This window comes from Helianthus annuus, chromosome 14 (genome assembly GCF_002127325.2).
Source record: "Helianthus annuus cultivar XRQ/B chromosome 14, HanXRQr2.0-SUNRISE, whole genome shotgun sequence".
In the NCBI taxonomy this organism is placed as follows: domain Eukaryota; kingdom Viridiplantae; phylum Streptophyta; class Magnoliopsida; order Asterales; family Asteraceae; genus Helianthus; species Helianthus annuus.
The window spans coordinates 29,125,817-29,141,744 of NC_035446.2; the positions used below are offsets into that span (position 1 = coordinate 29,125,817).

At 34.9% G+C, this 15,928-nt stretch overlaps 1 protein-coding gene across 1 annotated transcript in view; it reads right to left on the reverse strand.

Moving 5' to 3' along the window:
- Nucleotides 1-7,435: 7,435 nt before the first annotated feature.
- Nucleotides 7,436-15,928, reverse strand: part of LOC110906571 (myosin-6-like) — a 54,055-nt gene continuing 45,562 nt past the window's right edge. Inside the window, exons 4-5 of the mRNA XM_035982933.1 lie at nucleotides 7,547-7,638; nucleotides 7,436-7,445 (exon numbers count right to left, since the gene is read on the reverse strand). Of these exons, the coding sequence (XP_035838826.1) occupies nucleotides 7,436-7,445; nucleotides 7,547-7,638 (102 nt within the window). The remainder of the gene's footprint in view (nucleotides 7,446-7,546; nucleotides 7,639-15,928) is intronic.

A 15,928-nucleotide genomic window follows, 5' to 3' on the forward strand; every position in this document is an offset into this window, starting at 1 on the left:
TTAAGACAAGTATAATATGGTATTTTTCTAAACTCTATTCACGGGTGAATATCTCATGTTTTTATGATATAGCATTGTTATGATTGTGGCTATGGTATTAAGAAGTCACACCAAATAAACCCACGCTTCCGCAAAGCCAGGGTGTGACATATGGGATGTTGGTATGCGATCTTAATTGAATATGATGAAATAGTAGGGAATGATGGTCATAAGAAATCACTGATGGAATATGATGAAGAGGAAAAACTAAAATTCAAAAATGAAAAGAAAATGACAATTTTTTTACAACAATCAGTGAAAGAAAGTATTATATCCCTATTACAGCACAATGGAACTGCTTATTCAATCTGGAATGCATTGAAACATAAATATGATGGAAATGAACAAGTGATGAAAAGCAAGAGAGTGTTAATTAAAAAGGAATTTGAAAAAATTTCAAGTCTGAAAGGTGAAACAATAAAACAATTAATAGAAAGATTTTGTTATTTGATTAAAGAATTGAAGATGTTAGGGATTGAAAAGAATCGAGAAGAGTTGGTGGATAACCTCGTAGATGCACTTCCAAATGAAAATGATTGGTCTACATTTATTTTCATCATGAAAAATAGTCTAGAATACGAGACTATTGGATTTAACAGGTTAATCCAGAAACTGGAAGCACACAAGTTAGAGTTGGGAAAAGCAACAAAGATACAGAATACACAACAAGATGTGAGTCTGTATTACAAAAGTGGTATTTCATCAGATATTCAGAGTCCAAAAGTACAGACAGCATACAGTGCAGACAGTTCAATAGGGTTTTCTGGGTTTTCAACAAACAACAATTCAAGCAGCAGTAGGTTTACAACATTCTCAAGCTACGAATCTGATTCATTAACTCCAAATTCAAAATCTTCACAAAGTTCAAACTCACATTCGAACCATAATAATACTAAGTCTCATGTGCTACAATGCAATGTGTCAGTAAATATGCAAAATGCTCAGTGTTTAGATGAGTCAACAGTGAAACAACAGATGACGTTTCTCGCATCAGTTCTTGAATCATATGACAGTCTACTTGCTGGAAAAATCGAAAACTGTAATATGACAAAAGAGGACTATGATCAGATAAATCAAGAAGAGTTAGAACTGATGGATATCATGTAGAACATGGCGAGTATTTTGAGACGAGCACAGAGATTTGCTGAAATTACAGGAAGACAATGTTTTTTGTATCAGATACTAATTTGGGTTTTGACAAGTCAATAGTAACTTGTTTCAGATGCAAACGGAAAGGACATTTTAAAAGAGAATGCACAAATCAAGAAAATCAAGGTGATATCAATCCTTTAAGTGATTATTATAAACACGCAATATATCACAGGCAACAAACACCACAAATTAAGGCATGACCTTCAAAGCCGAAAAACAAAGCGTTAGTTGTCATACAAGAAGATGAGGGTTTTAACTAGAATAATATGTTTTCTCAAAATGATGGACGGACAATGCTTGCTGAAGTTATTGAAGAACCTAAGCAAACGGTTAAAGAAGAAAAGTGTTGTTTTGATGGTTTTTCTAAAACTTCAGATGTTTCTTATTCTTTAGCTGATGAGATTTATAATCATTTTGCAGAAATGTGTTACAGCAGCGTTGGAATTAGGAGGGAGGAGACAAAGAAAGATGTTGAAGAAATTGTTAAGAATGAAAAAGTAATGAAAGAAGATCAGGCGATGGCAGCTCAGATTGTTGAAGAAGATAAGGAGAAGATGATTGATGAGCAAATAAACAAAAATTCAGAAGGTGGAAAGAAAAATGAAACTGAGAGTAAATTTTAGACTGAACCATGTGAGATTTGTGTAGAAAATGAGGAATTTTTAAACAAAAATGCACAGTTCTTGGTAAAAAGGAAGATTTTCTAAACAAAACTTATCTAGAAGTTGTTAAAAGGAAGAATTTCTTGAACAAAAAAACAGTGAAGCAATTGAACATGAAGAGTTTTTAAATCAAACTCACTCAGAGTTTGAGAAAAATGAATTGTTTCTGAGACAAAAATGCAAAGAAATTCTTGAAAAAGAAAAAGTTTTGAATCAACAAGAAGATTGTTTGACACAAAATTGCAATGAACTTGAAAAAGAAAGGAAAATTTGAAGAAAAAATGTTCAGAAACATGCAATAATTGTGTTCAAAAAGACAAAAACTTTAAAGAATTACAAAAATAAAATGATTTGTTAAAATTTGATTATTCTCGGATGAAAGAAGCTTATGATGAGATGAGTAGGAAAACTAAACAATTTGTTGAATTATGTCATAAAGATGCTGATACAAAAAGAATGCTTGAAGCTACTTTGAAAGATAAACAAGAGACCATAAATGTTTATCTTGATAAAATTGCGTTGCTTAAGCAAGAATTGGCTGAAACTGAAAGGGTGAATAAGCAATTGATTAGTTACTCATCTTCATCATATATTCTTGATCATGTTTTTCAAAAGCCAACAAAAGAGAATGAATCTGAAAAAAAAGTTGTTGGGGATGGAAAAAGTGATGGGTATCTTTAGGTTCCACCTCCGATGATGGAAAATTATTGTCAGAGAAAATTTGAGGGGGTGGACAAGACACTGAATATCAAATTAAAATCTGTTTCAAATGAAGTTGATTAGCTGCCTGATGATATTAACGTGACTTATACTAAAGCTGATGTGTGTGAGTCAGAATTGGTAAATGATATCGTTGAAAAAGTTTATGATGGAGAAAATCAAAATGATTTCACAAAAAATGAGAATTTTGAATCACAATTTGAAGATGAAGAAAGTTTTCACAAGAATTATCTTAAAAATTCAAAATCTGATTCAAAAATGGATGATGATCCATACATGTTGATGTACCAGATGGTTGGATCTGACAAATTATTTTCGGATATTGAATTTCCAATTCAAAATGTGATTGTGGAAAAGTTCAACAGAGTGTTTAAGTTGGTGGAAATTGAAATTTCAGATGTTGAAAATCTTGCAGCTGAAGCAAGAAATTTGAAGGAAGAAATTTTTTTTATAACAAACCAAGAAACTCGTAGTATCAAAAGAAATTTTTTAAAAATGAACGAGCCAGTTTAGGTTATAAAAAAAGAAAATCAAAACAAAAGGTTTCAAAAATTAAATTTTAAGAAGAAAATGAATTTTGTTCGAGGAACATGTTCGGAAAAAGAGAAAGAATCCCAATTTAGTCGACAAACTAATGAAGAATTCTTTGCTCAAAAGAAACAACATCAACAGGCTAAAGATGTACACACAAAATGTGGTTCAAATGTAGTCAAGCTGGACATATTGCTCGCAAGTGTCCACAATAGAAAACAAAGCTTGTTTATGTTGAGAAGAAAGAAAAATCAGAAGATTTAAAACAAAAATCAACCTTGTTTGCCTCAAAGCATATTGCACAAAGAAACAATGGTTCTTTGAACAGAAATGATCAAAGAAATTCAAAAATTTATGTTAAAAACATTGTTTTAAAAGGCCAAATCTGGGTAATAAAAAAGAAAGAAAATTCTGATGAGGAGAAACTTGATTCAACTAAGAAAGTTAAAATCAAGAAACAAAATGTTTTAAGAAACAATGAAAAAGATTTTCCAAGCTTGTCTAAAATAGTTCGTGTTTCGTTACCCAAGACAAAACAAGCTTGGGTGAAATTGTTCAGGTAATTGAGTTGATGTTTGTGCAGGTGTTCTGGAGGTCAATTCAAGTTTCATTAGAGACAATAGAGCAGGCTGATACATGAAGTCCCGTGTTGAAAAAAACAGGATGTGATTGGTTTATTTGAGAAATTTTTTTATAAATTTTGAAAAAATAATTCACCCGAACCCCCACGGCTAAGCAAACAAAACATGATAAACAAGAATTCAAAATGGTTTCAAAATGTAAAAATATCAGTGTTTTGTTATCAGGGGGTAAAAGAAACAATCTACTATGTGAAGCAGAAAAGGACGGCGAGATGAATCTGTCCAAATTTGTTTCTCAAATGTTTTAGAATTTAGGGGGAGTATATAGTTTTAAAATTTGACAAATTCAAAAACATTTGAAAATTTGAAAAAGTACAAAAATATGAAAAAGACAAAAGAGTTAGTGTAAAAACAGGAAATGATAGTATATCAGTAGACAATCACGACATGCTAAAGAAAATGAATTGCTAAAAAGTAATAAACGGTCTCACTGATGATATGCCAGTAGGTTTTTACACACTCAATTGATTGATTCCGAGATATAAACCTAAATCGAAAACTTTCTTAATATGTGGGTAACATCTCTCGGATATATGGACTTAGTACTCCGAAATTTCGTTTGAGAGATTGCCTGATTCTGAGATATTAGGTCTTTATACTTATTAATATTTGGGGTATTATACAAGATCTTCTGATTTTGCATCAGCAATGGCCTAGATCTTGTGGAATACTTTTGCGCTTAAACCCAAAAACTGCATAAAAATTGAAAATATCGAAAGATATATCAAGTGCAGTTCAGAAGATTCCTAAGTGGAACACACCTTAAGTCGAGCCTTCATCTCTTTGTCTGAACGGTGGTTCTAACCTGTGCTTTCAACGTCTCGCACTGAAGTTTAGAAAGAAGATACTGATGGCATATAGCAAAAGATATGATTGTGCTTACTCAAAAGAAGCAGCAAGCGGAGTAAATCCACCAAAAGGGCACCACATCGACTGCAAATTGAAAAAGCTGCTGAAGATACCAACAAATGTACTACGATAAATAATATATGCAGTATAGGGATAAGAGATAGTCCTAACAAATGGGTAGCTTAAGCATTACTCAAATAATGATTTTCAAGATATCTAATCTCTTATCATGTTCCCACACATTTGCCTCATATTTTGTCATGCTCCATGACTTACCCATCAAACCTCTCAACAAACTTCCGTCATCCTCGGTCCAATTCAAGTGCCCGAAAAAAGCGAATCCAGTTAAATCGATCCCAATTCTTTATCTTAAGCATCGCTAGAACAATTGAAACAACAAATCACAACTTGCTATTTACTTTCCATGATGGCAAAATGACAACTAATAATCACAATATGTTTCACCACAAATAAATTCAAGATTCTTATTATTTTCTTGTTACGGAAACAATAGTTATGTTCTACATTAAGTGACTTTATCAAGATAATAGTGAAAATGTGAGAGAGGGCTATAAAGCTATAAAAAGAGATGCATCATACGGTTGTTTCAGGATAGGTTAAATCATAGAGATCATCATCATGGGTCCAGTCGTCCATGCTGACCTCATGATATGGTCTACAACCATTTGCATAAAGCCACTGGCCTTTCTCGATTTTCCTGTAGTTGGGGCATTGCATCGCTCCCTTCGCGTTGAATGCGGAACTAATGAAATCTGCAACCAAACAATAGGAAGAAATCATGTATTTATGCTTACTAACTCTTTATAGTTTTGTTTCTTGAATCACTACATCAGTTATACAATGAATTATGAGTTTAAAACACGAAACTGCATCCTCATGTATCGTCACATAATCGATAAGTAACTATAGGCTTTAAACAAACATTAAGAAAGAGAAAAGGAGTAAAGCAAGCAAGTGATAATCCACGTAAACCTAAACACCATGTTAATACTTTTATCTGTAATCCATGTATCAATAAGCTTAACAGAATTTCTTTTAAAGGGCATACGTTTTTCCGTATGTTTACATAATCGGTAAGTAACTATAAACTTTAATGAACACTACGAAAGAGAAATGGAAAAAGGTAAGTGATATGACACTTAAGCCTAAATACCATGTTAATACTTTTATACACAATCACTATATCAAAGTCGACTTGACAAACCTTCTTTCAAAGGACACACTTTCCCGTGTACTTACATTATCAGTAAGTAACTATACGCTTTAACAAACATTAAGAAATATAAAAAGATAGAAACAAGCAAGAACCATGTTAATACTTTTATCCCCAATCCCTGTATCAAGTCGGTTTGACAAATGTTCTTTCAAACAACATTACTTTTCTAGCTTTGTTCATTCAAATCCTTCACAAAATCAACTTCAGTAACAGAAGCGGTAACCGGTTTTCAACCCATTTTCAAGTTTCAACTTCTAGATACTCTACGAGTTAGATATCATCATCATCCATCAAAAGTTGTGAACTTTCATACATTGACACGCATCACAATAGTTTAATGAAGATAAATTTATCACTCTCAACAACACCTTCAACCATTCAACGACAAAGTAACCATTTTTTTTAACATAAATCATAATCAATCTTAAAAAATGAGTCAACAATGCCTAGATAATCCATCAACTACACATCACCACCAATGAATTCATTCATAAAACCATTACCCACAATTCCCAAAATCGAAGGAAGTTACCGACCCACTTTTCAACCTACTTTCAAGTTTCAACTTCTAGACATTCTATGAGTTACATGACATACCATCATCCAACTGTTCCGTTTCCCCTTTGTATTTTTCTTTTCTGTCATCGGTGTTACTCCGGCCACCGTGTATGGCGGAGATGATGTATGAAAACATGCTGAAATCTTCCATTAAGAGAGAAAAAGACTCAGTCTGAGCTTAAAAATCAACAAAAACGTAAGACACTAACAAAAATCAACAGAAACGTAACAATGGATGCAAAAAACTCAGAACCATACCTGTATCTATTACCGGTTGGTGTTAGATCAAGCACTTGAATAACAATTTCTGGAACATCAACGATTTTGAGTGAAGATGCCATAAACCCTAGATCTACAAAATCACCTGGAGAGAGAAATGGAGAGAGAAAAGGATGTGTTATTGGGTCGTTGTGGTCGTTGAGAGAAGATGCCATAAACCCTAGATCTTCAATCCATGGCATTTCATGTTTTTCTTCTTTGATTTAAAGGTGAATCGAGAGAAAGGGGCAGATCTAGATCTAGAAGATCTGATGGAATTTGAGAAAGAGGGAGAGAAAGAGAAGGAAGAGATGAGGAGGGTTTGAATTTTGAATTGTGATTTTAGGTTTAAGTATGACAACCCAAAAGGGTATTATTGGAAAGATAAATATTCATATGCTTTAAAGACTTGTACATCATGCATTAAAGGAATTTTAAGGCAGTGGCAAATTACCTTAAGTAATCTATTGGATATGCTTTATAGTATAGTATAGATTTAATATAAATTTAATTCAAATACTCATTTAATTATTTATATGTTTGTGATTTTAATATTTTAATAAAAAAGAAAACGGAGACAAAAATCCATATAATCATTAAAAACGAAGTTTAAGAAATTGACACAAAGATAAATTGAGATAATGTATCACAATCATTTATATTTATATATTATATTATATATTAATAATATTAGATATTAATCTAATTCATTAATAGTATTAATTTAATATATAAATGAATTTGATAAGAGAATGTCACATGACATTAGATGTATTTCTTTATTAATATTAGATATATCTATAAATGTTGTTTAAAAATAATTTAGCTATATGAATAAAAAAATTAAAGTGTAATTTGCCACCCTGTGGTTTGATCTAAATTGCAATATGACACCCTACCTTCGAGTTTTTGCTAAGTGAAACTCTGAGGTGGGCATACCATCACACCATGCCACAAAATCACAGAGTGAACTAAAAATATCATATATGCCCTTACAAAATATCAAATATACCCAATATATTAAAAACAATCTAATAGCTAATCATTTTACCCTTATTTCTTTCACTTCAAGTTTTCATATGTGCTAATCTTGTAACTTCATATTTTTATATAACACATTTTAAGTTTAAATTTATTGTTACCCATTTTTTTCATAAACCATAGTATTCTTCATGTATAATATTTAAGCTAGAAATAAATAAATATAATATTTTAAGCTAAATAAATTAAGCTAGATTTTTGGTCACTTTTGCCACATTAGTCCAAAACTCAAACCTTTTGAATCTGAGTCCCTGTGGGTTCAATTTTGTTGCCATTTCCATTAGCTAGATTTTTCAGTTAACATCCAGTTTTTTTTTCCCTCCATTTTAATGTAGGGTAAAATTGTGACAATTGTCAAAAATCCAGGTATCCATACAATTAATTAATCTTGATTAGTGCTTAATGATTGTGCTAAAATTTGCAATTAACTGCATTCTGATTACTGCCATACACAAACATGTGCATCATACATTGTCAAATGTCATACCAATATTGCATGAAAGCTATATTGCCTCAAATGATGCATTAAGTACAGTTAGCACAGTTATCTGATAAATCAGGAATATGCTGACAGAACTCAGCATATAGACAGACAGTGTTTTGAGACCCAGTATGGGCCGGAAACTAAGTACTACACTAGTATAGAGTGTAGGAAAGTAAGGATCACAAAACTGCCTTCCTAGTGATAGTTTAAGTGCCGGAAAGTGTCTAAAACTCACATAAAGTGCTGAAATCAGCAAAAATCAGCATTTAAACACACTAATATCATGCAGAAACATGGTTAAATGGCCCTGAATGCTTTCCTAAGTGTCGGGAATTAAAAGTGTCACAAAAGGGTACATAAAGCACACTAAACTGCAAGTTTAGCACCTTAACAAACCAGTATCCAACCGAACAACCGGACACTACCCGAAACATCAAAATTACACTAGAAGCACTGTTTTAACATTACCAAGCTAGTTATGGTCCCCGAACATCATAACACCTCCTAAAATATCTAATAACTAACACATATAACTAACACTTGGATTTGAACTTGTAAGTAACTAGATGGTTAAAACCTATCCTAGACCCCTCCCCACCTATTTTCGGCTCCAACAAGGGTCCCACAAGGGGATTTGATTTCAATATTTTATTAGATTTGTTAATACTTTCCTAAACATATTACACAAGAGTTAGAAGATTAAAATGGATATAAGTATGACATGAAAGAACTGAGCTCATTATCTCACACACACTAACACACACTTGTTCTTCTCCTCCCTCTTGCTCTTGTTCTCGGCCGAACACCCACACTTACACCACCATCATCATCCAACTTTCCTCATCCATTTCCCATACATACAAAGGTGCTAGAGGGTGTATAAGGAAGTTTGGTGGGTTTGGAGCTTGAAGGACCTCTCTTGCTTGCTTTTATGCACTTATTTTCTTCACTTGAATCATCCCTAACCTTGAGCTAGTGGTAAGATCCTTGTACACTCCATTTTACATCTATTTTAGTAGGATAAAAGATGTTACAAGTAACAAATCTTGAAGAACACTAAAGATCATGAGAAGTAAATATGAACATAAGCTTAAAATGTGAAGTAATCTTGATGAATATGAGTTGTGATGCTTCTTGATCATTGATTGTTTGTAGAAATGATGTTGATCATCATATGATCTTGCTAGATCATGATTGAAAACATAATCTAGCAAGATGTGAGAATAGAAATTGTTGTAGGATGATGGATCATCCACACATAAAGCATGAACTTGAAAGAAACATAATGTTTTCTTGTAAAGTAATGATCAAAGTATATTGTTAATCTTGTAGATCTATAATTTCATGGATTATTCTAAAGAAACCAAGTTAGAATATAAGTTTTGTTAAAACTTAGTTCTTACATGAACAAACACTATTTTTGGTGGTTAAACAAGTGTAGAAACACTTGTATAACAAGAAAATTACATAAAGAAACATTTTTATAAAAACATGATTACAAGTTGTAAACATCTAAATCCTTCAAGAATGAAGTTTTTAAATAAACAACCACACTTTAAAGGGTAACTAAACTTACTAAACACACTACCAAGTTACTACAAATTTTCATAAATTTTCAAGTTCATGAAGTGGTAGATTAAGCATGGTTTTGGCAAAATTGGTAAGTGTAAGTTGTTTAGAGTTGATTGTGAATTGATTGTGATGATTTTACAAAAGAAAATGATATGCTTGAAAGCATGGAAACCTCCATTTTTAGGGGAAACTATGGCAAAATTTTCTAAAAATATAAACACTTAGAAAAATATTTTCAAACAAATATTTACAAAGTGTATTTTAAACCATAAATTGTTACATAAACTTTGCCATAAATTTTGGTTACAAAAATACAAATATTGGAGGTTGGTTTTTATAAAATGAAACATAACTAAACATGTATTTAGAACATATATATCTAAAAGACACATGTGTGTGATTATTTGTATACTTTGTGTAATAGTTATGTTATTTTAGGACTTAAAATAATATAACACATCAAAACACCAAGAATTACAATCCAAAATATTACCAAAATCCCAAGGAATAAGCATACAAGTTACACACAAAATGTTGGCGAACCAAACAAGAAATGTAACTTACAAAATATTCCGGAAAATATGTTCACAAAGTATATTTTGGTAAATGATATTTTGGATACAAAGGAATGAAAATATGATTTTCACAATTACTTCAAGAGTATATCGTATTTTGACAAGGGAAAAATATAGCATTTTTTACAAGTATAAAAATATATATTTTCCTTGGAATAATTAGAAGATATATTATTTTTTGGAAAAATATATATTTTCTTGAGTAAACTTGAAATACATTATTTTTTGATAAAAATAAGTTTATAAATATTTTCTAAGTTAGACTTGAAAATATATTATTTTGGAACTACAAATATTTCTACCAAAAGGAAAATTATAAATAATTTTTCTAAGTAATATTCCTTAAAAAAATATATTTGGGAATATATATTGGATATTTATTAAAGAGAATATTCCGGAATAATTAATGTGAAATTAAGTATGACGATACATAATAGATACAATAAAAATACGTATTCTCGTACGTATAAATACACACCGGAATAGGACCCCAAAACATGGCAAAAATACACATGTATAAGATACCCCCATCCTTGGGAAGGAAATACAAGTATAAATACTTGGGAAGTATTATTACAAAAATATTGTTTAACAATTATTCCAAAAATTTATAAATATAATTTAAGTTAAAATATTAATATTTTAACAAATAGTTATGTGACTTGGAATAATGTCGGAGACACAAAAAGAAACATAACTCAGAAACGTTAATACTAAGTCAAGGCACGGCCCGTTCGTCTAATAGACATTAGTACGTTGTAGGTAGTCGTGTTCACCGAATAAGTTCGAGTTACGATTGTTGAAGATGCAAGACTGTGAGTTTCGTGTTCCCCCTTTCCTTTTAACTGTTTTCAGTTTTATAACTTCGGGGGTGGCCCATGGGTAGACTATGTCTTACAGCCGGAAGCCCGGTGCAAATTTGCTAGGTTTGAGCTTTCCTGTATCATGTCACACATATCAATGGCCTTGCAAACCATTGGTGATCTCTTTTTTTTCCACGTCCTCTACCTTGTTCATGTCCGTCACCTTTTGCGACTCCACCTGCTCCTCTTTTGCCCTATCCAGATTTTGATGTTCGATTTCTCACCATGGAGCAGCAGATCCGTTATCTGTTGCGACACGTTTATGATCTTGAGGAGGCGCTCGCGCATGTGCGCAGTTTGCTTTTCTTTCCTCCACATCCTCCTCCACCGCCACCAGCATAGCCGGTTTTTGGTTTTATGTAGGTAGATTGCTTTTGATGAGAGCACCGCTATTGAGCCTAGCTTGCAAAGCCTTTTGGAGACCACTTTTTGATTATATGACTGTTGTCGACTGATAGACATTTTGGGTAAGGGTGGTGTGACCCTATAGTCCCTTTTGATATGATACGATACATTTGTAGAACATGTAACTGTATTTGTGGTCGATGATTAATGAAAGCTCAATCGTAATGTTCTCATTATATATGTCACACCCCCAAAAATCCACACGCGGAGTATCACCGCTTGGAGGCGTGACTGACCAGGATCAAGCCACCAATCATATTGAACATTATAAGTAATAAATAAAGTTCAACCCATCAATACAAAAGGTGTTAAAAACAAAACATAGTTAAGTGTTTAGCGGAAGCATAAATGTGAAAACCCAACATAAGTATTAAGTTTGAAATGTCATAATGTTTTTAACATGGCATCCACTGTCCATGTCCCACAACGACCGCGCCTCCCTGTGCAAGCTCCATGATTACCTATCGACCTGCAAGGCATGTAACAACGAGTCAACAACAAAGTTGAGCGAGTTCACAGGAGGTGTTTGTTTTAAAGTAGTTTCTCAAGAACTGAGAGTTTGTTTACAAATATAGTAAATCAACCTTCCTGATTTTCCCAATCATGATTAGTGGGGGCTACCCCATGTTACAAATCGCTAGACTAGATGCATATATCAGTGTCCTTCCCAAACCGAGGACATGGGTATGTACATGAGTACATAGGTTTATCGCAGGCGTCCTTCCCAATCTGAGGACGGTGTACGTATAAGAACACGTAGGTTTTGCGCAGGTGCCCTTCCCAAACCGAGGACAGTGGTACGTAATGAGTATGTAGGTTTAGCGATGGCGTCCTTCCCAAACCGAGGACGGAGGTACGTATAACAATACGTGAGTTTAGCGCTGGCGTCCTTCCCATACCGAGGACGGAGGTAAGTAGTCTAGTAGTGGCGAAAGTATAAGTTCCGTTCTAACTATTTTATCCCATTCCCAATCCACCGGGAATCCCATGCCTTAAGAGTGTGAACTCACCTTGATTTGCTTGGTATGCTAAATTACGTGCTCACAAATAATCAGTCAAGGCCTACAACATGCACGTATACTCAATTAATTGACATTCACAAGTTTCGACTAACAGTCAATATCATCATGTACATGCAAGTAACAACTAAAACATAATATTTATCAGTTATACAAGCTCATGCAACCATGTTTTATAATTACCAGTTACTTGTCCTGTCCTTATCAGTTAACATAGTCTTCACTAACCTAGTTAATTACTAACAGAGTTAACCAAGTTACTGTGCTGGATTAATAGTTGACGAAATATACTTGTTTCGTCGTGATCACCCTTCGACGAAACGACTGGTTTCGTCGTGCATTCATTTCGATGAAACTCCCGTGTTTCGTCGTAAACTCCATCGACGAAACACTCCGGATTCGTCGACATGTGTTACGTCAACTATCAACTATTACGTCAACCTCAATTTTGTCGACACACAATTACCCAGAAACCCTAACCGCCGATCATCATTACACAGCAAACATACAATTATACAGAAATCATCGATACTATTTATCATAACGCACATAACATCTAGCATGAACCCTAATTCATCAGTAGCAGTTTCAATGAAATCATCATGATTCTAATGATCTATTAACATAAGTCATCATCATGTACTTAACCCTATTACAGATTCAATAATATACATATCACACAATAGAACATCCATCCGTAACATCAACTTCCGAGCAGTGAAACATGGATATAATCACAACATCAGATTCAATCCAAAAGATTAGTAACCAACTAATAAGCCCTAATGGACCACATATGAGGGTACAGTTTCTAATAACATCCTAAGATCCTTGTTAATACATGGCAACCTTCAACAATGAGTCAAGCATATTAAATCGAGTAATCCATTCACATACTAACCGTTTGCAGGACAAACTAGCAAGAGCCCGAGAGAGAGATGGTGATAAGTGATGGTTGCCGTCGCACAAGAGAGAACGAGAGAGCTAGGGTTTTTCAATCGGCTGATAATGTGATGAGTGGAAACAGTTTTGCGTAACAAATACCCGTGTAAACGTACTGGGCCCCTAATGGGCTTCGGCAAAACATTGGGCCGGCGAAACGCCTTGTTTCGTCGTGGTGTTTTATGACGAAACATACTTGTTTCGTCGAGTTGGTTGGAGGCGAAACATAAGTTGTTTCGTCGAGGTTACTAATGTGAAACCTTAAGTGTCATCAAGTTAAACCAAACACAAGTTTATACCACTAAACACATAACACAATAGTCTCATAACATCTCAACATATAATAAACGCGTATTATTACAAGGCAAACAAGTCGAGCAAACAAACAACTGAACAGTTAATGTACAATTAGTGTGAAGACGGAATCTTGAAAACTCGAGTTGTCACATTATCCCTAACTTGAAAGAAATTTCGTCCCGAAATTTACCATGCGGTTACTGAGGAAGCTAGTTAAGTTGCGTGGTTAACTGGTTTTCCAGGGGTGTCACATCATCCCCCCGTTGATTTCTAATTTCGTCCCGAAATTCCGCAGTAGCTTCAGCCTCCGTAGTAGTTGCATTGTTCCCGAACAACTGGGGATACTTGAGTTTCATTTGGTCTTCTCATTCCCAGGTGAACTCTGGGCCACGACGGGAGTTCCAACGAACTCGAACAAGAGGTATTCTGGTGTGCTTGAGGGCCTTACGTCTCGGTCCGTGATTTCAACTGGTTCCTCGAAGAATCGCAACTGATCGTCGATTGTGAGCTCCTTAAAAGGAACTATGAGGGTCTCATCTGACAGACACTTCTTCAGATTTGACACGTGAAAAACATTGTGAACTCCACTGAGTTCTGCTGGTAGGTTTATCTTGTAGGCCACCTTGCCTATTTTCTCTATGATTTTGAAAGGTCTAACGTAGCGTGGGTTCAGTTTGCCTCATTTGCCAAAACGAACCACACCTTTCCAAGGTGAGACTTTGAGTAGCACTCGATCCCCAACCTGGAACTCGAGTGGTTTCCTGTGCTTATCAGCGTAGCTTTTCTGACGGTCACGAGCTGCCGCCATTCGTTGTCGTATCTGTGCAATTCTTTTCGTTGTGTCTACTACAAGTTCTGGACCCGTGATCTGACTGTCACCAACTTCTGCCCAGCAAAGTGGTGATCGGCATTTACGTCCGTACAATGCCTCAAATGGAGCGGCTTGGATACTGGTGTGGTAACTGTTATTATATGAAAACTCCACCAACGGGAGATGCTTTTCCCAGCCGTTACCGAAATCAATCACACATGCCCTAAGCATGTCTTCAAGGGTTTGGATGGTGCGTTCAGACTGCCCATCTGTTTGCGGATGATATGTCGTGCTCATGTCTAAACGTGAGCCAAAGGACTTGTGCATTGCTTGCCACAGTTCAGAAGTAAAGCGTGCATCACGATCGGAAATAATGGAGGTTGGCACCCCGTGCCTCGAAACTACTTCCTTTTAGTAAACGTCTGCTAGAGTAGAGAACTTGTCTGTTTCTTTGATAGGTAAAAAGTGTGCAGACTTAGTCAACCGATCCACTATCACCCAAATAGTATCATTTCCACGTTGAGATCTAGGTAGGCCAGTAACAAAATCCATGGAAATTTGTTCCCATTTTCATTGCGGTATCTCTGGTTGTTGGAGTAGGCCATATGGTTTCTGATATTCCGATTTGAACCTTGCACAAGTCAGACATTTGCTAACGTAAGTTGCTATGTGGGCTTTCATGCTAGGCCACCAATACGTAGTCTTCAAGTCGTGGTACATCTTATCCGAACCAGATGTACTGAGTAGCGAGACTTATGTGCTTCATCCATCACCAGCTCGCGTAAGTTTCCATAATGTGGGACCCAAATGCGCCCTGTAACGTAGTAGGCGCCGTCTTCCTTTTGTTCTAATCGTTTCCTTGATCCGCATAGGGCCTCAGCCCTGACGTTTTCTAGTTTCAATGCTTCTACCTGAGTATCTCGTATCTGGGAAGGAAGACTAGACTGAATGGTGAGTTGTAATGCTCGCACACACCTAGGTGTAGTATCCTTTCGACTGAGGGCGTCAGCCACAACATTAGCTTTGCCCGGATGGTATTTGATTGCGCATTCGTAGTCATTCAAGAGCTCGACCCATCGACGTTGTCGCATGTTCAACTCCTTCTGCTTGAAGATATGCTCGAGACTCCTGTGATCGGTGTAGATGGTGCACTTGGTACCGTATAGTTAATGTCTCCATATCTTAAGCGCGAAAACAACAGCTCCCAGCTCCAGATCGTGTGTGGTGTAATTTCTTTCATGAACTTTAAGTTGACGTGAGGCGTACGCAATG